Below are 25,026 nucleotides of genomic sequence, written 5' to 3'. Positions count from 1 at the left end.
TTGTGGCTAAATGAAATTAGGTTTTCTTTAGGGGGTTTTAAAATTTCATTAAACGGCGCCGTTTTAGTCCACCATGACCCGCTCCAGGGGGATCCGCGCGTTTTCATGAAGTGGGATATTTTCGCCATTGGTCCCTCCCCGTTATTGGGTTGTTTTAATTTAGTCCTTTTCCTTGTTTATTTATCTTTTTAATTTGGCCCCGAAATTTTATTTCATTTTCAATCGGGTCCCTGGCTCATTGACGTGCTGGAAAGTGGACATGTGTCCAGGAATTGGTTTATTTTCCCTTTCGGTCCTTTTAATTTCCGCACGTTTCCAGTTTAATCCTCTGTTCACTTTTATACTTTTATCCTTCTAATTTAGTCCTAGTTTTAATTTAGTCCCTAAATCAGTCTAGCTCATTTATTTATTCAACCTTATTTACTTATTTATTTATTATCCCTTTTTTATTTTCTTATTTTCTTAGTTTTGTTTTATTTGGTTCGACTAGTTATTATTATTATTCTGTTTATTATTTCTTTTATACATACCTACATATCTATTTTTTTATACTTTATAATTTTGTATATACATATACATATATTTTTAATATACATTCATGTGAATATTTTATATTTCATATGTTTTACCTATTTTGTAGCTTCAAAATATATTAGTACACATACATACATATCTTTTATATTTATAGTCTTTTAAACGCATACATACACTCATTTTATAATATATATGTACATCTACGTATACATGTTTTTATAACTTATTCATATATATATGTATATGTATTCGGATGCATGCTTATATTTTCTTTATATTCTATAGTTTATACATATATCTATATATCCATATATATACGTTACTTTCATAAAATATATATATATATATATGTATATTCTTTTATATTTTAAAATATACCTCTTTTTATTTTATAGCACGCATATATATACCTTATATCTATATATCTTTTATACTTTTATAGTTTTATACATTTTCTTTGTTTATTCCTTTATTTACATTTTCATTATTATCTTGAACGAATGCTTTAATTTTATTTGCTTGTATACATTGCTATTTGGTATGTTATTGGTCTGTACTTTTTATTTTTCTTATTTTTGTTGCTATTACTCGTGTTGTTTTTACATCATCGTATTCATATTTATTTAGTTATGCATATTAACATCGTATCTTATTTCTACTATTTCGTGTTAAATTATTTCATTCAATGTATGAATTATGACTTTTGGAATAAACAAAATTTCGTGTTTAGATTTGGGAAAGTCGTACCCTAACTACTGGGTTTCGACTTTCACAATAAATCTAAAGACACGAATCTTTTCAAACTCAAGATTTTTTTAGCAATCTCGGGAGTTAAGAAAAGATCGTGTCCTAACTTACTGGGCATGATCCCTTTTCTAAACCCGAGATAATTAAATATCTTTTTAAATAAGTAAATTTTCGGCATTTATTCTTGTATCGGGAATTCGAGACATTGTGTCCTAACTTACTGGATATGATTCTTTTTCTCAATTAACGTGAAATATGCCCAATTTCCCAAAAATTTTCAACATTTCAATAAAGGATTGTATTTTTAAATCCCTTTAAAGTTTTCAATTTTCGACATTAAGACATTAACTAATCAACTAGATATCAATTTTGGGCGTTACGAGGGTGCTAACCCTTCCTCGTACGTAACCGACTTCCGAACCCATTTTTTTGAATTTCGTAGACCAAAATCGTTGTTTTAATAAAATTAAATTATTTATTAAAAACAACCACTATTCGAGGTGTCCCGATCTCACCTCATTAAAAAGATCGGTGGCGACTCCTGTTTCGTTTTCATTTTTCAAAACCCAAGTTGACCTCGTTTGCATAAAAAAAATGATGTCAACAATTATTAAATGTTTTAATTAAATATTTTCAATAATCTTTATTATTAACAAATACTTAAATTAATATTTACATAAATAGATGCAAATTTTTACTCATTACTAGGTAAAAATTCAAGTGTATGGAATCAATATTTTACCAACAAATTGCTGGCTTCACACTTGTTCACAAGAATAAAACAGGGCACAGATATTAAATAAAGGACTTCATAAATATTTCAGTTAAAGGCATAAAAAAAAATTAAAAGGGAAAGCATGAGCAGTCAATTACTAAGAAATAACCTTCATGATCTGCAACATCAAAGTTGCAGGGTAAGATCAATCACATTTCTAACATACTCTATATATAAGCAGTGTAAGCTTATTAAACCAATTTTTTTATCCAATAGATAAACATTTTAACACTCAAATTACTAATTCAATCCTAAGTTGAGCAATAACCTAACATCCTTGGTACGGACAGACTGATCATATTCAGATATTAAACAAGATTATAACAAACTCTTAAATAAGCAATGAAGAACAAGGAATGAAGCCTCTTGATGCGAGTCTCAAGGCCCAAAATAAGGCTCATGAATGTGATGGGCTCAAATTTTCTCAAGGCCCAATAACAAGGTCGAAGGCCAAGTAAATCTGAGCAAGACTGAATGAGACCATCCAAGACTTCGTTACCAAGGCCCTAGATGTGCATACGACCGAAAAAGAAAATCAAGATTCAATTTCTTATTTTCAAGAAAATCAAGAAACCGAATCTTGGTCTAATTTTGTTGTTTTGGACAATTTCAAGAATCAAGAAAATTAAGATTTTAGATCTTGGAAATCTTAGTCCAAGAAACCGAATCTTGCAGCCAAGGCATAATGGATTTCATGTATGAGCTTGAACGAGCCAATTTCGAGAGCAAACGGATCACAAGACCAAGTTCTTGAAAAAATGACCCATTAAGATGTCTACAAGTCCATCCTGAAGTTTGGAAAGTAATTTAATTGAATATCAAGTCAAATTATCAAAGTGACCCAAATTGTAACTATTTAAACTATAGGTCCAAGTTTATTTTAATAGGTGGATCATCATGTAAGAATTTAGCCCAAAGAGCCCATTTAATTCCTTTGGTTGAATTCCCATTAAAAGTTCACACTTAAAATTATTTTATTTTTTTATTTGATGAGTTGTCATGTTTATTCTATTGGGGTTTGAAAAACTTATTTTAGGGGTCTATAAGTAGCATGGGCGTTCACCCTTATACACATACAATTGATTTATATATTTTTTGAGTTAATAATAATTCTCTTTGAGTTTTTTTTTAAGAATTGCTCTTGAGTTTCTTTTAGAAGCTGTTTTAACAATCTTTCAGGTTGTGGGAATCATCTTCAAACTTTTTCTTGTCAAGATCTTTTTCTTGGAGAGGAAATTAGAGCCATTGAAAGGAGTTGTGGATTTTTAATGTTTCCAAGGCTTCTTAGGACTAGACCTGTCCATGGTAGGCGGCTTGACCTGACCGACGGCCCGCCGAAATATGGGAGGGTTTGGGTAAAAATATAGGCCGAAATATGGGCTTGGGCAAAAATTTAGGCCGTTTAAAAATGGGCAGACCTCGGCAAGATTTTTTGGCCAGGCCGCCCTACCATCCGAAAAATATTAAATATATATTTTTTATTTTAAAATATAATAGTTTTTATTTTAAGTTTATTAACTTTCATTTCCTTAACTAGTGTTACAAAATAATAATCATAAAACATCAAGTTTGTTTTACTAATCAAATGTTAGATTTTGTTACAACAATTAATACAATTAATACAATTAATAATTTGATAAATTTACTAATCAAATGTTAGATTTTATTACAACAATTAATAAAATTAATAATTTGATAATTTTACTAATCAAATGTTAGATTTTATTACAACAATTAATACAATTAACAATTAATAATTTGATAATTTTACTAACAATTAATTTTAATAACAATTAGTTTTAATTTTATTAAAAAAATAATTTTAATTTTAATTAAAAACGGGCCGGGCCGGGCTCGGGCCCCATATTTTTTCTTCGGGCCGGGCCCGGGCCTAGTAAACGGGCTAAAAATTTTTTGTGGGCCCGGCCCGAACCCGGCCCGGCCCGAACCCGGCCCGGCCCGGCCCATGGACAGGTCTACTTAGGACGTCATCTTCTCTTTTTTATCCTTAATTTATTGTTTCTTGCTTATTTAAGTTAGTTCTTGCTGTTTTGACTTGCTAATTTTATTGATTTCCGTTCTAGATTAAAGTTACTTCAAGAAAGACATTCTCCTACCTTGTTCCATCAAGAAACACATCAAAATTAGGAGTTTTAATCTTTTCTTGTTATTTCAAGCATTCTTGCACAAAACAGTTTGCTTTTGTCTTTAAAATCACTTCTAACAAATCTGTTTGTGTTTTATTTTTTCAGATCTGGTTGGGGCATTTTCTTGAGGTCCAATGACGATTGCTTTCCATCTAAGAAACCCTAACTCGTTCCTCTTTTGGACTCTTTACTAACCGGTTCATCTTTCTTTCGTTTTAATTTTGTTTGACTCTCTTTCGTGACAACTAATATGTTTTTGTTGTTTCTTGTTTCAGTTTATGTTCATCTAGAGATCTAGAGTAAATTCGTGACTTTGACAAATTTTACGATCCGCTTCCGCATTCATCCACATCATTCTTTATCACCTCTCATCTATCCAGTAATAGCATTATTAACGGTAAAAGTACCGTGGAGGTCCTTATACTATGTGCCAGATTGCATTTTGCCCCACTACTAAAAAAATGGACAAATTAATTCTTGTACATTAGATCAAAGAGCAAGCTAGTCTAGTTAAAAATTGGTTCTTGTGGGCCAACATGAAATACACATAACACAACACATGTAACTGTCTGATTATTCTGTCAACTACACTAATTTTAACAGTAAAAATAGATGAAAATTTTAATAGAAAAGACCAATTTACTCTTTAATCTAATATACAGAAATTAATTTATCTATTTTTTTTAGTAAATGAGGTTAAACATAATCTGATTCCTCCTACAGGGGCCTCCATGATACTTTTACCCATTATTAACTCTTAGTTGGTATCATATTAGCTACCACAAAGATCATTCTTAAGACTTTTGAGTAAAACCCCACATATGGAGAGCAAATTGTTTTATTCAAGTGCATAGATATAACACAAAATTACTAATACTCTGGTAATATGAGCAATAACATAAAATTAGTAACTCCAATTGAACCCTAAAAACCAGTAACTAGACATGATTTTGGGCTGCATCCCACAATAAGTTAAACTAAACGATACAAATCTTGGGAATAATGAAAGCACAATAAGGCAAGCACATATATAAGGCAAAGGCATCAAGGAAACACCCTCTTTTACTCTTTTATCCTCTGTAGATTATCAAATTCAAGCTCATGTACTCCATAAATCATCTCTTAGACTGAAACATCCAAGCATTTCAACAAGTAAAGTTCCCATTCAAGCTGTTATACTCCATAAACTAGCTAAAGAAACTAAACCTAGTTGCTAATATGCGACATATAATCACCATATATGATCCAAAAACACTTCATTAGAATTAAATAAGGAAGCTATAACACAGTCAACATCATCATCATATTCAAGGTGGGTTAACATCCATCATTATCATCATCATCTTTTTTTACCCAAACCTACTAGAACTAATAGTTAAGAAACCAAACCCCGATTCCAAAACAACCGCAAAGCACCAAATCATAAAGAAAACGGCTAAATTTATTTATTAATATCACTTTTTTAAACTACCCCTAACACCGGGACGAGGCTTGGAAGAATCGGCACCATGAGTAGAATGAAGATTCACAAGCTTTGATTCTTCAAAAGGAAGCTTGGGATGCTTGGCATCATGATGAATCTGCATAGTCTTCAAATCTGGAGCAGTTGTTTTGCAGTGAGGACACTCGAACTTGGCATGTCCACCCTTCTCCACCCCAGAACGGTCAGCTAATCCAGCCTTGCCACCGCCTCGGTTGGTAGTGGCGGCATCGATCTTGGCTGCGATTTCCTTGGCAGTGTGCTTCTTGGGCTTGGCTTTGCCTGTCATGGTTGATTGATTGATGAGAAACAAAAACAGAATAGAAACCTTATGGGTTGCTGATCAAGGATTTTTACTGCTCTTGCTTTTTCTTTGGTGGGTATATTGGATTTTTCTGAATGGGGAAAGGGGTGAAGATAATTATAAAAAAAAGGATAGGAATCGTCCAAGATGGAATCGGGTGATGATTGATGTTAGTGAGGGCGAAAAGCAAGTGGGGAGGAAATTCATATTTTATAGGCTGTATTCGATGCAGTCGACGTCCGCCAATATACTCCACTGCCTTTCCCATTTCAATTTTGTTTATATTTTACTAATTTTTAATTGCAACAAATATTAAATTTTTAATGTTTTTGTTCACTTAGTGTATGTTTTATAGAATTACACAAATTTCTAAAAATATATTAATTATTATAAATTCTTTTTAATAATACCTCAAAAATTGATCCCAAAGTCATTTGCTATTAAATTAAAAATTGCGTGAAATATTCAATAGCACAACATTTTTGGTCCAATAATAAATATATATAAAACTATATTTTAAAAAATAAAATATATCCTAAAACTAAAATATTTGATTTTTATTATCGTATAAAAATAACTTTTATGAGCTTGTATAAAATAATTTTAGAACTTAAATCATGTATGTTGTTTGAAAAGTCGTAAGGTAATTGGTAATTACTTGTAATTATTCCATAAGTATCCCAATTCTCATTTGTCCCTAAAATTGAAGAATGTAATCAATTAGACATTAGTTGTCAGTCCAAGCAATTCCACGTCAAATTCAATTATTAGGTGGATTTTTAAATACCTACCTTAATACTCTAATTTTATTTTTATTTTTACTTAGAATTGAATCGGATAAGTTGTATTAAGAACTAAATAGTCCGACAACCCAAATAGTAGATAAAAGAAGAAGCTGAAAAGGTTGTCTTCATCAAATTTAACATATTTAATTTTGTTATTTTATCATCATATATATCATCCTAATTCCACTCACCAATTAAAGTTGTAAAAGGATGTGTGTTAAGAACTCCAAAATTGCAAAGATCCCACAATTATAAAATAAAAGGTGAATGGAGAGAGTAGGAGTAGCTCAAAGCAAGATAATTGAAAATGAGGGTTATGGGAATCACTTAAACCGTCATAACTTTGTCTGCCACTCACTTGCTTTCATCCTTAATTCTTGTGCTATAATTTAGGTTTCTTTCCTTTTAAATTTATTTAAGATAAAAAATGTTTCTAACCTCTCTTAAGTATAATATTAATATACTTTTATGTTTATTTAAGTTTTACTTGATTTGAAATATAGACTTAAAATTTTGTGGAAATTCATCTATATTTACAAAAGATTAACCCAATCCCATTTTACGTCTATCCATATTATTTTTAATTTTTTAAAAATATATTATATTATTTTAATATTTAATACTTTATATAATTTTTTATTTATTGAATTTTTATATAGTCATTTTAATATTATTTTAATGTTTACATTAAAGTATTATTATATATTTAGTATAGGTTTATTTTTTTAATGTGTTCTAAATTACATAATATATAAAAATAATATAATGTAAAGTATTATAAACTTAAAAACGGGTCAGACTTGGACTTTGAATGTTCAAACTGAGTCCAACTCATATTTTAAAGGGACCTATATTTTTGTCCAAACTCAATTTTTGGGTTTAATATTTTGTCCAAACACTCAAATTTCAAACGAACTTTTACAGCACGTTTGGTTCGCTGTATTGGAATAGAGGCGTAATGGAATAGAAGCGTAATAGCAAATCAATTGTTTGGTTGAATGTAATGGAATAGAGGCGTAATAGTATTCTTGTGTTTGGTTGAATGGAATAGAGATGTAATAACATAATGGAAAAAACTAAAATGACTAGAATACCCTTAGCATAAGATTGTTTGGGTAAATGATTATTTTTATTGTTATTTAAAATTTAATAAGATTATTAATATCAATAATAAATAATTTAATCATATTTAAACATAATTATTATTAAATATATTATAATTAAAATATATAATTTAATAAAATTCTTAATAATCAATATTCTTATATGAATTTACTCAAATCATAATATATGATACTATAAAATATAATTTAACATGATTATTATTAAATATATTATAATTAAAATATATAATTTAATAAAATTCTTAATAATTAATATTCTTATATGAATTTACTCAAATCATAATATAGATAATTTAACATAATTATTATTAAATATATTATAATTAAAAATATATAATTTAATAAAATTCTTAATAATCAATATTCTTATATGAATTTACTAAAATCAAAATATATGATACTATAAAATATAATTTGAAATAATTAATATTAAATATATTTTAATTAAAATATATGATTTAATAAAATTTAAAATAATTATAACTAATAAATTTTCTTATATGAATTTGTATAATTTAAAATAATTATTATTAAATATAATTTAATAATAATATATAATTTCATAAAATTCTTGATAATAAATTTTCTTATATGAATTTATATAATTTAAAATAATTAATATTAAATATAATTTAATAATGATATATAATTTCATAAAATTCTTGATAATAAAGTTTCTTATATGAATTTATATAATTTAAAATAATTAATATTAAATATAATTTAATAATGATATATAATTTATACATTTAACCAGTGCCAAGCATTATGACCTTTAAGCAATGTTGAACTTGATCACCCAAATTTTCACAAATACTGCTAATTACTTAATTCAAACTGCTTCAGCTTTAGGTGTTTCAGTCTAGGAGATAGAGCAATCATGTCAACAAAATTTTCTCATTAGAAATGCATTGTACAAAATGCCGGTCAGCTCATTTCAACCTTCCAGCTACCAACTAATATGTTTTCCAATTTTCTAGCCCACCCAAACTTTACAAAATGCTAGATAGCATATTAGTCACAATCATATTCACATCACTAACTATATCCGAAAATGAATGACCCTGGGAAAAATTACAAATATTACATGGATTTCATTCAATCAATGTTGATGCAGAAGCATCCTTGCCCTCTGTTGAAGTTGAGTCAATGACCTAATACAAGTGCCCTCCTCGCATGTCTTTAAGCGTGTCGGTGATTAGTTCCCGAATAAAACTACCATTTCGTCAAGACTACTTTGCATTGGCAACTTGTCTTGAGATCCCTTGCTTGGTGTTTCCGTGATACTGACCTCAAATTCTCTAGACTTCTTGGCAATTGTTCAGTAATCTTGAGTCGAAGCCCGAAATGATTACCGTCGGTGACATTCGTCATAGCAGATGCTAAAATTTTGCAATTCAGTCGATTCTCTATAAACAAAGATCTAGGTAAATACAACAAAATACATCTACATCTTTTTGTCCTAAAGGTTCTTAATAACAGAAGGTATTGATTAATGCACATTTCAATAATCTGAAAATATGAACTAAATTCAAGGAAAAATCAACAAAAAACTAAATTTTTTCCCAGTAGGTGAGATATGCCCCATGGAATCCTTGATGCTATCATACTCTAAACACCACATCCTTCAATGGACTTCGAAGGTCCTTATAGTTTCAACCCACAGTACACATTATTCAAGTTAATCTCCATATTATATTTATACATATCAAAGCTATAAGCAACATAGAAGCTAATGAGGCCCCATTTCCCACAAGTCCACATGTAGATCCTCGGCAAAGAGAAACTAAAGTTACAAATAACCTTACTAGTTATTCGTGCAACATTCACACCGTAACTTTTGGACAGCACCAGAGTCAACTCAGAAAGAAATGTAACTTCTTCACTCCTTCAACTCCATTTCCTACTTGGCACGCCATGTGACAGAGAGAGACCTGTAAAAATTTATTAAAGGCAAGTAATAAATAACTTGAGGAAATTGAACAGACACTAAAATAGCAATGAGCCCTGCATTTTACAAATTTTCACTAAACAAATTGGCAGATAAGACTTCAAACTGATGCTGTACAACTCAAAATATCTCATTCACTCTCTCTGCACCTAATATAATTTGCCAATTATAAATGCTATAAACTTCAGTTTAAAAAATATATTATCCAACAGAAAGCAGACACACCTTGGAATTGTTCCTATAGTCCACAGCTAAACGGTGGTAGTGTGTTGAAAACATCCCTCGGCATTGCACCTAATATAACAAAGCAAGGCATGCAGCGATTTCCAAGTGTCAAAAATGATGCTAATATAAAGACTAAAATTATAATAATGGTAAAGAAGGCTAGGAATCATCTTTAAATTGAAGTACGAGTGAGGGAAAACAATCAACCAATACCATTTTTACCATAGGACTAGGAATTGCTAATCATCTTTAAATTGAAGTACGAGTGGGGGAAAACAAGGAGAAACTTCTAACCTGAATCATGATACGAGTGCAACACACTAGTTGATTGATCATTAAGTTCTCTGTTAAAAACCGCAAAAAACACAAAAATTATCTTAAGAACATTGATGCAACAAAATGCAAAAGATAAAATGTGATATATTACCTTAGTGTTGAATTGTCAAATCCAGTAGGTAACTTTTGACATGTATCAAGTTTAGCAAAGGAAAAGAGAAATTCTCTAGAATATGAACGTTTTGATTTTCTGCGCCAAAAAGAAAAAGTGAAAAAGAAATAAATTATCAGTACTGAGTATCCATGCTTTACTTGTTTGCTGAATAGTAATAAAATCGTTGGTTTTTTTCACTACTACGGTCCGCTGTTTGCACCATTGGAATTTAAAAACGAAATCCTCTCGAAACTTTTCCATCAGGTAAAATAGGGAAATAGTTGCATGGAGTTCATAAGCATATCACTCATTCACTTCATTTTTTTTCTCCTTATGTTTTTCTCGGCAACCAAACAACGTTATTCACCGTACTAACATTTTCTAATCGTATATAACGAAAAAAAGTCAGACAAATCATTACTGCATATAGACATTACGGTCCTCTGTTTGCACCGTTGGAATTTAAAAACGAAATCCTCTAAAACCTTGCCATCAAGTAAAACAGGGAAGTAGTTGCATGGAGTTCATAAACATCACTCATTCACTCTTTTTTTTTTCTCCTTACGTTTTTCTCGACAACCAAACAACGTTCTTAACCGTATTGCTACTAACATTTTCAAATCGTATATAACTAAAATTTGACATGGTAAAGAAGGAAAATAACCAATCAATACCATCAAAGTAAACTAATCAAACTTAAAATTTGACATGGTAAAGAAGGAAAATAACTACTCAAAATAAAATGTGAAGCAGAAAAAAGCTCAATTTCTTGAACCTAATGGATCAACAGGGAAAAAAACAGCGATAAATTTAGAGCTGCAAACATTTAAAGCAGTTTGAGAGCAAAAGAGAGTTAGAAACTAGTTTACCTTTCACTTGCAGTAACTTGGAAACCCACCAACTGAGAGCAAGCGAAAGAGTGACAGAGAGAAAAAGAAAAGAAAAGGTTGAGAAGGCCAAGCGTAAATTGTGTTGTAAAGGAAAAAAAAAGAAAAGGTTGAGAGGCAGAGGGAGCAAATCGGCAGAAACCCCAAGCTAGAAGGAAAGAACATAAGACGGAAAGGGGAAGCGTCGATTTTGGGGATTAGAAATAGAAGACGGAAAGGGGAAGCTAGAAGGAAGGAACAGAAGACGGAAAGGAGGGTAAAACAGGGTATAAAACTGAAGCAGCACCTAAACTGAGCAAAGGGAAGGGATTAGAAATCGGTGGATTTTGGGGATTAGGTCTGTAATGTAATAGACCCGTATTAGCAATACATTGAACCAAACAAAAGATTAAAGGGGGATTAAGTGGGGCCCACGGAATAGGGGTGTAATGGCTATGCCAATACACCCAACCAAACATGGTGTTAGGCTTGGATAGATAATTCGACCCGTCAACAGGTCTAATTATATCTTACAAGAATGTTGGGTTTAGGTTGGAAGTTTGTTATAAGGTTGGAATCAAATCAACCCAATTACTAAGTGTTGTAGATTGGTGTTAAATCGTTGCTATTGCTCTTTGTTATTTGAGTTATTTAACCGCTACAAGATCCACAATTTCATGAGCTTGGGCTTCTGTTGATGACATAAAAATATCATTTTCCATGTCTTAGGCTACAACCCATAAGTGCTTGCCCGTTTTTTGTACATAAACCCTTGTGAGGTTTTCGTGAAGTTTCAACAGTTCTTCCGCTTCCAGGATAAATTCTCTTATTTGTGCCTCATAAAAAGAACTAGTAGGTTGATGGATCATTACCCTAATGATATAACATAATAAAAGTTTCTTCTAACTCGCATAATAAGGCAAGAAGAATAGCTAAAAATAGCTAAAGAATAATAAGAAAAAAAAGATAGAATAGAGACAGATTTAATGTTGGATTGGATTTTTTAATATTGTATTTTGTAACTCTTTTAAAATTAAATGAGGTGGGCTAAGCAAGCTGTTATATTAGCTAATGACATGGCATGTTTGCCGAAGCAATAGTTAGTATTAATCTAAACAAAACAAATATAAATATTAAGCTAAATTTAAGTATTAAAATTAAATTTTCTTTAACTTATTATAAAATTTAGGATAAATTTTATTGGTGGTCACTTAATTATTAGAATATTTCTATTTTGGTCATCTAATTATAAAAATTTTTAATTTCATACTAATATTAGTGTTGACACGACAAATTTTTAAAATTGCTTAATCATTTCCTCTTTACAAATCAGTAAAAACAGAAAAAGAAAAGAAATCCATAAAAAAAAGTATCAGTGGTTGAATTTTAGGAAGCCTTCTTTGATGTTGTTGTGCATCAACCATGGCGACAGCCGTAGGAACTGCTTTTCTTTTCAACCCTGATTCTGATTCCCTTCATTTTGGGAAAATCTAAAGGAGTTACATACTGTTACATCTTTTAATATTTATTATGATATGCTTATTTGACAACATGTTTTTTAGAATATATTTTTAAAGATTAACTCAATACTACGGACACTAATGAGCGTCAAGTTTAGTGCACGTCATGTTTATCAAAAGAAAAAAGTTGCAAAGTTCTCGTATTGTTGAATTTAAAGTTGTGAAGTTTGAGTGGAAAATGCGTCCAACCAATTCATTTAATATAAAGAAGTTGACACGTATTGAAGTAGACTCTCTCTTATAAATACCCTACCCATTTATCCTTTTTTTAAAGGAGAAAAATGGATGGTTTAAAGTTTCAAAAACAGCATGTAGCAAACTATGACAACAAACCTCATTATAGTAAAATTGTCAACTCAATTTTTTTTTATTTTCATAATTTTTTTGAAAATGTTTTTAAGATTTTATTTGGAATAATAAGAAGATGAAGTTGTTTGTGCTCGGCCGATGGGCGTATTTAGACCGCTTAAAGAGTGATGGTTTATATGTGCCATCTATGACATACAGTTCAATTTTTCATGTTGGGAATTGATGGTAACGCTAGATGATGTCGTTTTAATAATTAGTCTTTCAATCAATAAGCAAGTTGTAATTGGAGCTAATGATATTGACACTGAGTATGAGTGTGATCGATTATTAAATATTGTGCGGTCTAAAAAGAAAAATAAATTAAATAGGAATCAAATGAAATGCATATCATTGAAGAAGTTGATCAAACTAGCCATTCCACCATATGCAACCATGGTGGAGATGGATCAATAAATCAAAACTTAGAGCCTTTGGATGATAAGAGCTATGTTGTTTGACAAATAAATCTTAGCAATTGCATGTACGTTCACACAACATCCTCACGTTTCTCTCACTAGTACTTGTCTAAGAACCAAATAGAAGAAAAATTCATAATATTAAGCCCTTATTTTTTTGTTTAGAGAAAATCCTCGGAAGGGACCAAACCCAATATTTCTTGAGAGTAGAAGCCTAAACCGAGCACAAACTTAATAAATTAAGCACAGTTTTAGACATTAATGGTACATATTTTTAAAATTAAAATTAAATTAGAATAATATATAAATGTTGAGAGTTAATTTTAAAAATTATAATACAAAATTGATAATATATAATCATTGAGGATTGAATTTATTATTATATCAATTTTAACCTTACCTCTTTCATTACGAGTTAATCCCAATTAACGGAATTAAATAATAAAAAAGACAAATAGGATTAGATAAATTTGCAAGTTTTAATAATTGGGTCACTAAAAATATCTTAACATAATTGTCGGATTTTTAAAAAGTAGTCCTTTTTTTTATTTGATACCTTTTTAAATTTTGGGTTTTCGACCTATGAGAATGAATATTATTTTGGTGTCAAACTCCAGAGATAAATGCTTTCTTTGTTGTTGTCAATAAAATTCATCATCTCAAGAAAAGTTACAAAAGTTACAAAAAAGAGAACCAAGTAGCCTATGAAGACATGAATCAGACATAACAAAAAGAACAAAGACGAGCAATAGAATAGCAACACGAATTTCTCGAATTCGATCACAATTCCCCAAGGTCAACAAGAACCGATACAAGATAGGAATAAATAAGGACCAGGCCGAAAGTCAAAGCCTTTTAAACTAGGCGACAACCACAAGTAACATCCTCTACTGCCTTGGTAGTGGCCATCGTTTTATTCCTATTGCTGTACGGAGACGCATGATATCAGTTCACTTCAGCAACATCAGCACCAGGCACAACACCAAACTGAACCGCCTAAGAACTAAAATCATCAAAGCAACTTAACCAGACAGAAACAACATAACCAGAGACCCAGTCAAATGCCGTCAGAGGAGGCCTGAGTTCAGTGTCCTTCCATTCCGAGCTCTCAATCCCCAGACATCATTAACGCTTCAAGCAGTGTTGATGATGGCCAAAAGCAAGAGACGACTCAAAAAACCATAAGAATCTGGAGAAGCTTTAGGCAATGATGATGATAACCAGTAGCAAGAAGGGACTCGGAAAAGCATAAGAATTTGGAGAAGCCAAGCCAAAGGCCTTGCGCCAAGAAATTTAATATTACAAGTTCTTTCTATCTATATACTTACTAGATTTAGTGGGTGAAAAATTTATGCAACAAAAACAAATTGATATATACTAGACAATAGGGAAAGAGCTGATTATCATTTTAGCATAGAAGCTCAGTTTTATTTTAAATAAATTAATATTCCACCTAAATTACCTTTTTAATTTTTATTCAAAATCATCAAGAGACCTATAAAATGTTATGAAAATAAAGTTAAAATTTTGAAATGTATAATTTCTAAAATTCAACGTTTACAGTCATAAACAATTCTCAATCTTCAGCAATATACCAAATAATTTCTATAATACAAATTCAATCCCTATGTATTCATTCAGTTCACACTTATTTTTCAAGTAATAATTTAGAACCATACTACTTAATAATAGAACAATAAGAAACAATTTGAACAGTCCTGCACAAACCACTAGATAGAAGCAATTTTTACCTGTAATATTATATTTCTATGTATAAAGTTAAAAATCAGAGGATCACGTACATATATAGACTATAGGTGTATAAGATTTGTATAAGAAACAGCATAGATATGAAGGAGAAAAACTATATATGATAATTCAGCAATATAGAAAGAGAAAGAACCTTTAATTCTGAACAAACTCAAGTAGAATCCAACACCTTACCAGGCTCCAGTAAGAAGCGAATTGCAGTCTAGGATGGAAAATTTCCGGTGGCCTGCTGGCGATAGACTGATGATGATGATGATGATGTTGCACTTGCATGGTCGACAATGGGAAGGCAAGGATCATAATGGTTATCATCCTTTAGCTCCTGTTTGATCCCATGGAACCTAGCAGCATTCTCTTTGAACTGTTGCCCTGGAAGGAAAGAGTGAATTGGAGCAGCTGGTTTTCCACCATTATTGATATCAAAACCAGCCAAAGAAAGATTTGCAGATGTTGGGAGATTCAATGGCATCGAAATTGGAAAATTTGGAACTGTTGAGGCAATTGAGCCAGATGAACGTGTTGCAATGCAGTTTGGGTTCAGTCCAAAGGTGCCATAAGGAATAGCTTTCTGTAAGGAAGGAAACTTCATTTGGTAAACAGAAGCCAGAGAAGCAGTCCCAAGCTTCATTTCATTGCTGAAATCCCCAAGAAAACTAGGTCTCATATATTCAATTTTGAATTCGGGCTTTCGATCAAAAGGAGGTGCAATATCCTGGATTGGTGTTTCAGGCTTTAGAACATGAGAATTTCTGGATAATGCCAGAGCAGCTTGACTGTTGGGCACTGTTGGGGGTAAATTACAAGCACTTGTGTTAACATGACTGCTGCTTCTGGCTGCTGGAACTTCATGATTGTGTTTTCCATCATATGTCGTGAGCACGCATTTTAGATTGTGAGAAGCTCTTTCCACATGCTTTCTCACAGGACATCCGGGACTTGTACATTTGTAATAGCTCCTATTAGACAACAAAATGTTTTAAAATAGGATTGTTCATTTTCAATTTCCCCTGCATCTTTGGATGGTTCATTTAGCTTCACATGCAAAAGAAATGAGACAGAGCAAGAAAGAGACGACTGACAAGTTTTGGTACCTAGGATTAGGGTTTCCTTTGACAACCTTCTGTCCATACTTCCTCCATCGATAACCATCATCGAGTATATCCACTTCACTTTCTATTTGCACAACAACTCTGGGTTCACGGATAGCCCCAGATGCCACATTCATCTCAGTCGAGCACGATTCTGTCTTCCTGTAATGGGAAGTGGATAACAATGCAAAATATATGTTAGTAAAAACTACTAGCCTTAGCCCTAGGATACATTCATTAACATGCAAAATAATACCTTCTTTTTGACTCAGACTCATCATCATTAGCTGCATCATCACAGAGTGATATACTTCCCTGGGTAGCCCTATCATCATTATCATCATCATTACTAGCAAGTGTTGATGAAAACTCTGGAGTATCAGCAGATTCAAAAACACCAACTGATTTTCCTTGGGCAGTTGATAGTGGATCAGAAAGATCAGTTATAACAGACGTTGAGGATGTTCTTTCCAGGCCATCGGCTCTCAAATCAGATCCAAGCTTAATATCCTTTGAACCTGCTTGGGTATTTTTCCAAATTAAACCACTTTCAATTTTGACACAAGTTCCATTGCCTTCAGCACTCTCTGACATTTCATTAGATGATGAAGAGGATCCAAGTGATGGGCGACAAGGCTGAGGCTTTGGGTGATTATGAGCACCCTTGTAGATAATTTCAGTAATTTGGCCATCAAGTGAACGCTCTACCTTCTTCTTCACCTGACAATTTGGATGGGTACATTTATAGTAGCTTCTTGGATATTCACTACCCTTTACCTGTTTCTGCCCATACTTCCTCCAATTATATCCATCTTCTGATGTTCTTGCTGTTCCCGCTGTGGTGTTTGTTCCCTTTGGATCACTTTCTGAAAGATTTGTGCTGACATCTTGTCCGTTGAAAGGAACCTTCTGCATTGACGTTCGATCACCAGCCAATTCAGAAGGATGGCATCCCAGATTAACATTATCGTTCACAATGTTATTTAAAACTTTGACTTCGGCAACTGAATCTGCTGCAAAACTCCTTGAAGTAGCTTCTTTGGAAAATTCTGCAGGAAATTCAAAATCCAAAGGTGTACCCAAATGGACAAGAGGCTGATAATCGACCTCGGCCCTCTGAACTAGATTCAAAGAGGAAGAAACCTACACAAATAAAATCAAGCATTAACAGAAACTCTTTTATATGAAACACCTAAATATGCATGTGACAGGTGAAAGGGACTGCAGCTGATTATTATATCAGGTTTTATTAAGAGTTTTAGTTTTATTTATTTTCTCTATTATATTAGGTTTTTTTTTCCTTCATAAACTCTAAGTTAGGAATTCTATTAGGACTCTTTCCTTTGTTATTAACAGTCTACAAAAGGCTGCCAATATGAAATAAAGAGGGAGGCAATTATTCTATAAAAAAGAAACGTTATTTTCGGAGGGGGTTTAGTGACGAATCTGCCTCTTTGAGTAACCATAGGTCGGAGCAATAATTCTTTCTCATCTAGACCTGTGACTAAATCCTACGCTAAGGCGCATAACAGAATCTCAATCATAAAAAAGAACATATGTGATGGATGTTAGACATTAATTACTCTACAAATGAACTGCAGGATGATGTCACTCCCATAATGATATGATCAAGCATCTCAATCATGATGAAGAACATATGTGATGGATGTTAGACATCAATTCCTCTGAAATGAACTGCAGGATTACAATATTATCTAACAAAAGTAGTTTTCCTCCTAATGCTAAAAAATGAAAGTCAGGTTAATCAAAACAGACAAACAATCCACATGCAAACTGAATTTGGTTGTGATTAACTAGGCCAATCAACTTACAACCATAGTGAACAAAGATAATATTCTGAGCTATCTACCAGCTGAATTTCACTTCAACCAAACTTCTCAACGAAGGATAGTTTTACCAGCACAAATAGCACCTTGTATTCCTATCCTATTTCAACAACCTTAAAGTATTGCATCTGAGGAAGCTCAAGACTTAACTCTTAAACCCAAAATGAACAAAAACTGACAATAATAAGGCACTTTCTTCAAACATAAAAGAGAAGGAATTAATCTCATGGAGAGATGTAGAAATCTAACCAAAAGAAAAAGTTGGTAGGTTTATTGCAGAATGAATATGACCTTGATCCCTAAAACTAGTCTTTCATAAAGAAATAAGAAAATATGTCAAAGCAAGCCAAAAAATTCATGATTATAAAGTTTAAGTAACAAATGAATGTTGAAAATCAAGACATAGAAGTCATGATCATAAAGTTTTGCCAATTCAGTTTTCAAATCTGGAACCCACTAGCAGGGATTAAACTTTATGACAAATTACTACTAGAATAGAAGGAACTCACCTGATCTTCTAAACTAGAAAAGCTTGGCTGGGAATCCATACTTTGTGGTTTAAATGTGAAGGAAGGAGCTATTTTGCTGCCTCTGTCTGTGTTGCTAACACTCAGCACTTGACCATCCTGATTGAGAGTGGGTACCGGAAAAGTTCCAGTGGTGGGAGATCCCTATATTGGAAACAGAAGTCATCAAGGACCATGTTAGTGGGAAAATCTATAGCTAAACATGGAACAAGAATTTCAAGAGATTAATTACTCTGCCAGTTAAAAATGATTCAATTTTCTTTGGTTTGTGTATGATGATCTTATTTAAACAGTTTAGACAACCAATTTAACATATTAGAGGAGTGTTTTTCTTTTTCTTTTTCTTTTTAAATATGACAGATAAAACTCAATGTAGACAAAATATGATCCAGATCGACGAGAACTTAATAGTTATTAAAGCTTTCTAACATGCTTCACTTAATTTATCTGAGCTTCATGATTGCCAGAAAAGAAAAGAACTTCTTTAGATAAACCTGAATAAGTTGTTCAGAGTTCAGATCAAATAATACAAATCAAGTAAGACTGTCATCAACAAAACCCGAAATTAGTAACCCTTTATTAGCATTCCAGTGAAGGGTACCGCCAGACAACCAAAGTATTTCCTTGGAGGCTAATATTTGAGGCCGTCAATGTCAGAAAAAAACTGAAATTGTTTTACACTGATGTAAACCTCAAAACCTATGAATGCAATAGCAAATGCCTGATTCGTATACAGCCATATGCCATGATTTTTCACATTATAAGAACATTTTTGAGGTTTCTTTCTTTCTTTTTATTCACTTTCTGTTTCTTACAGATGTGCTAACAAGTAAAATCAAACAGTTCTAAAATCAGATTCCATTAGAACTCAACATGAGAAATTATCTCCTCTAGCCCAACTGGAGTTGTTAAATTCAAGAAAGGATTAGCAGGTGAAACATAGATTTAAAAAGTAAAACATGTAGCAATCTTTTAGTCCGATTCTATAGCTAAAAGACAATGCCACTTTTAATATGATTAGCTCTATAGTACAGTAAAATCACGTATTCAGTTCACAAATTAATTAGGAAAATCCAATTTTTAAATCTAGGAAAATATTACAATTTTAGTTCATAAACTAATCGAAAAAAATTATCAAAAATGTCAGCAACCAAACACAGATTAAAAGATGACACGTTTGCCACTAAAAACGAAGCATGATTCTGTGACGATCATAACAAAATGCTTCATTGTTTTCATTAATATTGCTTCCATAACATTCAAAGCTTTATCATGAAAAATTATTAAATGAGAAAAAATTAATACATAATAAAAAAAAAAGAAGGAAAAAAAATGGTACCTGAGCGTTGGGCAACATAATAGGAGAATCCAACAACGCCGTGGGGCTAATGCCAGGAGGGATAGTAAGATAAGGCAAACGGACCGGCGGGGAGGCCAATGGGCTAGTGGAGGCCCGAAATCTCGCTGTATTTATCTTATCCACCTTGAATCCGCACGTTGCCGCCCTCCTCTCCGCAATGCTGACGCCTGACTTACCACCATCGCCACCTCCGTCTCCGTCCCCGTCTCCGCCTCCACATCCATGATTGACTGTTTCCGATTCACCATTACCGTCATCAGCCGTAACGGATTCTTGGCGGTTGGTGAAAACGGTTACATTGTGGTCCATGGCAAAGATTAAAAAAAAGAAGGGAGTGTTTACAAAAAAGAGAGCAATCAGCAGCGATTTAAGAATTAGGATTTGGATTTTACAATGATTAAAAATGAAAATCAAGAAAAGAAAATAAATAAATTTTTGATACGGTGAAGTTCAGCTGTGTGTAGCTGAAATGTTCTTAGAGAAACGTTTTTCAGAAACTTTTCAAGTTTTGAATTGAAATAGAAAATCTTGAAAGAAAATAAAAAATTCTGGTCCGGTTCACCGGTTCTTTTATGTGATTTTTTTTGTCTTTTACTTACCATAAAAGATAACTTATTATTATATTTCCTTTTGAAATTACATTATTACCATAATTAGAATGAGAACCAAAATTAAAAAAGTAACGTTAAAATCATTTTTTTAATTTCATATTGACTGCAAATATAATATTAAATATTTTATTCAATTTTAAGGATATATCTTAAAATTACAAGTCCAATATCAAATAAATAACCTTAATTTTCTGTAAATTTATACATAACATTTTAATTTGATTCAATTTTACAAACTACTAATGTCATTATTGATATAACGTCATTATGTGTCTACATATTACATACAGAGATAATTATACATATATTATATAAAAGGAAACTGATGTATTCATTTCTTTAAATGTGTATAATTGAATCAAATAGTAATTTTATGTATGCGTTTGAACCAAAATCAAAGTTTATATATCAATTTACATATTGAATCAAAGTTCATGTATAGTTTTGATATTTAATTCAATTTATAAATAATGATGATTTTTAATTACATCATTTTTCTTTAGTTTTTATTTTATTTTATAATATATTTAGGTAATATATTAAGGGTAATTATAGGAGACTCCACAAGAGAGTGCGACAAATATCACATTTATTTATGTAATTATTTTTTAATTAATATAATTTTTAATTTTTATTTGAAACTTTAAATGTTTACGAACTTTTTAATAACATCGTCTTTTTCTATAATTTCCTTTTACTTATTGTTTTCAAAATAACTTTTGAAAAATCATGTGAAACATTATCTTAATAAATTTTAGATTATACAAGCAAAGATATATGTTGATACATGGCACAACAAGAGAGGTTGATGAGGAAAAGTAAGGAGGAAATCATCGCGGTATAATGGAGGTCGATTCACCAAAAACAGTTGAGAGCCGGAACAAGAACAAGAATAAGAGGACAAGTTGACCAAAAAAGATGATTACTAAGAATAACTTTAAGGTGTCAAGAAATCGATCCATTCTCTATCTTTTTCCTAGGTATTTGTAGATGAGACCCCTCTTGTCCATTGATATGACGTGATAGGATATATGTTGAGCCTCATAAAATGCATACAAGATAATCATGTATCATGAGACTTTATCGGTATGAGATAATTATGCCTAAATAAACACTTTATTATCTAGGAGGTGTGTTCACACTTAAATACGAGTAAATGCCTTTTTTTTAAGTTGAGTGGGTGGTTGAGGAGGAGTGGTGTTCGGAAATACAACTTAATGTGAAATCATCGCCTAAAACAATGATGTGTTTGATACTAACACGCGTATGGGCAGTAGAAAGGTAGAACAATATTAAAGTGACAATTATGAAAAAATAATATTTGAATTGAAATATATTAAGTTCTTACCATCGTTGCTTTAGAACTTGTGATTAAGATTTATTTTCACATAATTCAATTCTACAAAACGTGTTAATAAAACTTATTTAATTTCTTTCTTTCTAAAAAATAGAATAAATTTTAACACATAAAATCCAATATTTTCTAAATCTATAACAAATTGATTTTCTTTAAGTGGTGAGATCTAAACCTCATGGAAGCTTAGCTCCCAAAATTTGGAGATATTTTAATTTTCCTCTAATTTTAATTAAATCTTTCTAATTTTTGACCATTTTCTTCGATCTCATAAAATTTAATTAGATTTCAATTTTAAAAAATTATGATTAAACTTTTGAAAAATTTATTAGAGCCTCGAAATTTAACTTCATTAATCTAAAATTTTTGTTAATTTTATATCAAAGATAGAATTGATTTATGGATTTATTTTTAAAAGTTGTTGGTCCTATCTTTTAATATTCCAAATATATATTATTATATTTATTACTTATTTAATATTTAAAATTTTAATTAAAACGATTGATGGAACCACTAATTTAAGGGGTAACTTACATCTCATCCAAATAACTTTGGATTCAATTTTTTTCACACCTTAAAAATAGTTAAATATATGTATACAGAGAAAAAAAAGACTTGATGTAGTAGTTTCCATCCTCATGATAGTTGTATGTGAAACCTATTTTGTTCATCTTCCTCGTGTGATTTTCATAAAAGACGAAGATTAAATAGAACTGTGAGTCGTTTATCTTTCATATTTGTCGTAAAGAAGTCAAAACCTGGCAAGACCGAGCAAAATTGATCTTTTTATAGTCTTCGTTCCATCCTCGTTACACGACAATGAGTAAAGAGAGGCAGCTGTAATAGGTCAATTAGCCTGGACTTGCAAAAAAATAATAAACCCAAAATAATAAAACAAAGTCCAAGTCCAGTCCAAAATTATATCATTTGGCCCGATCGGAATGGCTCATTACTTGAAAATGTTGAAGGTTCATCTACAAGCTTGACGCATATGGAAACATAATCTTCAAGGATATGCAATCTTAGATATGATATGCAATTTTAGAAGATATGATTTTGTAATATTAGAGATTTAATTTGTAGATACCCTTTAATCTTAGCCGTTGATGTAATTGATCTGTACCGTTGGATTTGGGGAGGCTCAACTATAAATTGGGGCCTATCCCTTCATTGTAAAGACTCGAGTTTGGAGCAATAATAATTCTTAAGAGCATTCACTCAAATTTCTCCCTCTCTTGCGTTCTTATTTTCTGTGGCTTGTTCTTATTTTGTTCTTCGTTCATCTTCGTTTCTTTTTAAGTTGCTTTCATTTGAGTTGGATTTTAGTGGAGGAATTTCATTGAATCTTCATATTGTGAGAGTTAGGCTGACTTAAGCGTTTTTTAACATTTTTTATTTATCCATTTAATTGTTTAATCATTAATTATTCTTTTACTTTTATTCATTTATTTATCCATCAACTTTCTTATTTACATATTGTTCATTCATTTAACCATTCTTATCTTTCTTTTGTTTTCTTCCATTAATTATATACTTTATTTGTTTTAATATTATGTCACACATGTTATTTATTTTTTAAAACTCATGTTATAAATCATCCATTTTAAATTGTTTGATTATTTGTTTACAATTTTTTCCATATATATTATCAATTGCAATTTTTTTATACTATCTATTTTATATACCATTTCTTTTTAAGATGTTTTGTGTATAACTTGTTCTAAATTCCTTATTACACAATATTTATTTTAAACTCATTTATATATTATTACTTTATATATTATCTATTTTCATTTTTATATATTATTTTTCCAAACTTATACATATATTACCTACTTTTTTATATATAATTTATTTATTGATTTGTATATTGTTGATTTCAAATTTCTTTTTCCTTATTATTCATTTTCAAATTCATTATTTTTAAATTTGTTTACATTTTATTTTGCCTTATATTTTATTTTATTTTATTTTATACTCTTTTTTAAATTCATTGGTCTTTGATTATTGATGCTAGTATTTAAATAATTGCCACTATGTGTTTTATAAATTGTTTATTTGTATTTTCATATTGCCGTTTTTATCAAAATTTTTACGCATCGTTTTAATATTGCGTCAATTTTTTCCAATTTTAAAAAAGAAAACTTTTAAAAATAAGGCAATATTCGATACTTTGGAGCTTTGAGAAAATCGTGCCCTAACTTATTGGGCTTTGATTTTTTTATCCAAATAATTGAATATCCTTTTTAAACTTTAATGCATGAGACAAGCTTAGTTTCGAGGGTTAAAATGTCGTATCCTAACTTACTATATGTGACATCTTATTACTTCGGGACAAGGAGGTCTTAACACCAAATTCGATTTATTCAGGTTTTTAAAGAGGATCGTATTTTAAAATCTTTTCAAATTTTTGACATTAGGACGCTAATTAACCAATTAGGTACCAATTTTTGGGTGTTACGAGGTTGCTATTCCTTCCTCGTGTGTAACCGACTCCCGAGCCCGTTTTCTCGAATTTTGTAGACCAAAATTATTATTTTAATAAATCAAAATGTTTTATTAAAATGATTAATCTCATGGTGACCCAATCACACCTCGAAAAAAGATGGGTGGCGACTCCATTTTCATTTTAAAAGTCTACCCGATTTTTCATAATAAAAATGGTTTTGACATTCTTATTTTTGGTAATTTTTTTATGAAAAAAATTATTCCTTTAGAGTTCTTTTCAAACTAGAGTTTATTTTTATCAAGTTAAACTATGCATGGTATTTTTGATAATTTAATATTTGATGATTAAATTCCTATTATTAAATATAC

At 31.0% G+C, this 25,026-nt stretch overlaps 2 protein-coding genes across 3 annotated transcripts; both read right to left on the bottom strand.

Moving 5' to 3' along the window:
- Positions 1–5,444: 5,444 nt before the first annotated feature.
- On the bottom strand, positions 5,445–6,201 carry LOC105784063 (protein METHYLENE BLUE SENSITIVITY 1). Its single transcript, XM_012609845.2, has one exon. The coding sequence runs from the start codon at positions 5,970–5,972 to the stop codon at positions 5,658–5,660; it is 315 nt and encodes a 104-aa protein (XP_012465299.1). The 5' UTR covers positions 5,973–6,201; the 3' UTR covers positions 5,445–5,657.
- Positions 6,202–14,247: 8,046 nt separating this feature from the next.
- LOC105783685 (WRKY transcription factor SUSIBA2) lies at positions 14,248–20,752 on the bottom strand. Of its 2 annotated transcripts, none has more exons than XM_012609275.2 (6): positions 20,224–20,752; positions 18,867–19,028; positions 16,767–17,653; positions 16,514–16,672; positions 15,597–16,378; positions 14,248–14,930 (listed from the first exon to the last, which is right to left on the bottom strand). In XM_012609275.2, exons 1-5 carry the CDS (start codon positions 20,551–20,553, stop codon positions 15,625–15,627), a joined length of 2,292 nt encoding a protein of 763 aa, XP_012464729.1. In that variant the 5' UTR covers positions 20,554–20,752; the 3' UTR covers positions 14,248–14,930; positions 15,597–15,624. The 2 variants fall into 2 exon arrangements, with proteins under 2 accessions (XP_012464729.1, XP_052481863.1); XM_052625903.1 differs by having other exon boundaries at positions 14,248–14,841.
- Positions 20,753–25,026: the final 4,274 nt, after the last annotated feature.

This window comes from Gossypium raimondii, chromosome 13 (assembly GCF_025698545.1).
Source record: "Gossypium raimondii isolate GPD5lz chromosome 13, ASM2569854v1, whole genome shotgun sequence".
NCBI lineage: Eukaryota > Viridiplantae > Streptophyta > Magnoliopsida > Malvales > Malvaceae > Gossypium > Gossypium raimondii.
The sequence above is the reverse complement of the archived record's forward strand: the minus strand, read 5'-3'. Positions and strand labels throughout refer to the sequence as shown.

What these genes read in the sequence shown, in the direction of transcription:
- LOC105784063 (XM_012609845.2), bottom strand. Translation starts at nt 5,972, where the DNA reads ATGACAGGCAAAGCCAAGCCCAAGAAGCACACTGCCAAGGAAATCGCA.
- LOC105783685 (XM_012609275.2), bottom strand. Translation starts at nt 20,553, where the DNA reads ATGGACCACAATGTAACCGTTTTCACCAACCGCCAAGAATCCGTTACG. An exon ending in GAGTCTGAGTCAAAAAGAAG is followed by an intron (nt 16,673 to 16,766) that starts GTATTATTTTGC and finishes TTCCCATTACAG; the next exon opens with GAAGACAGAATCGTGCTCGA. An exon ending in AAAGGAAACCCTAATCCTAG is followed by an intron (nt 16,379 to 16,513) that starts GTACCAAAACTT and finishes GTTGTCTAATAG; the next exon opens with GAGCTATTACAAATGTACAA.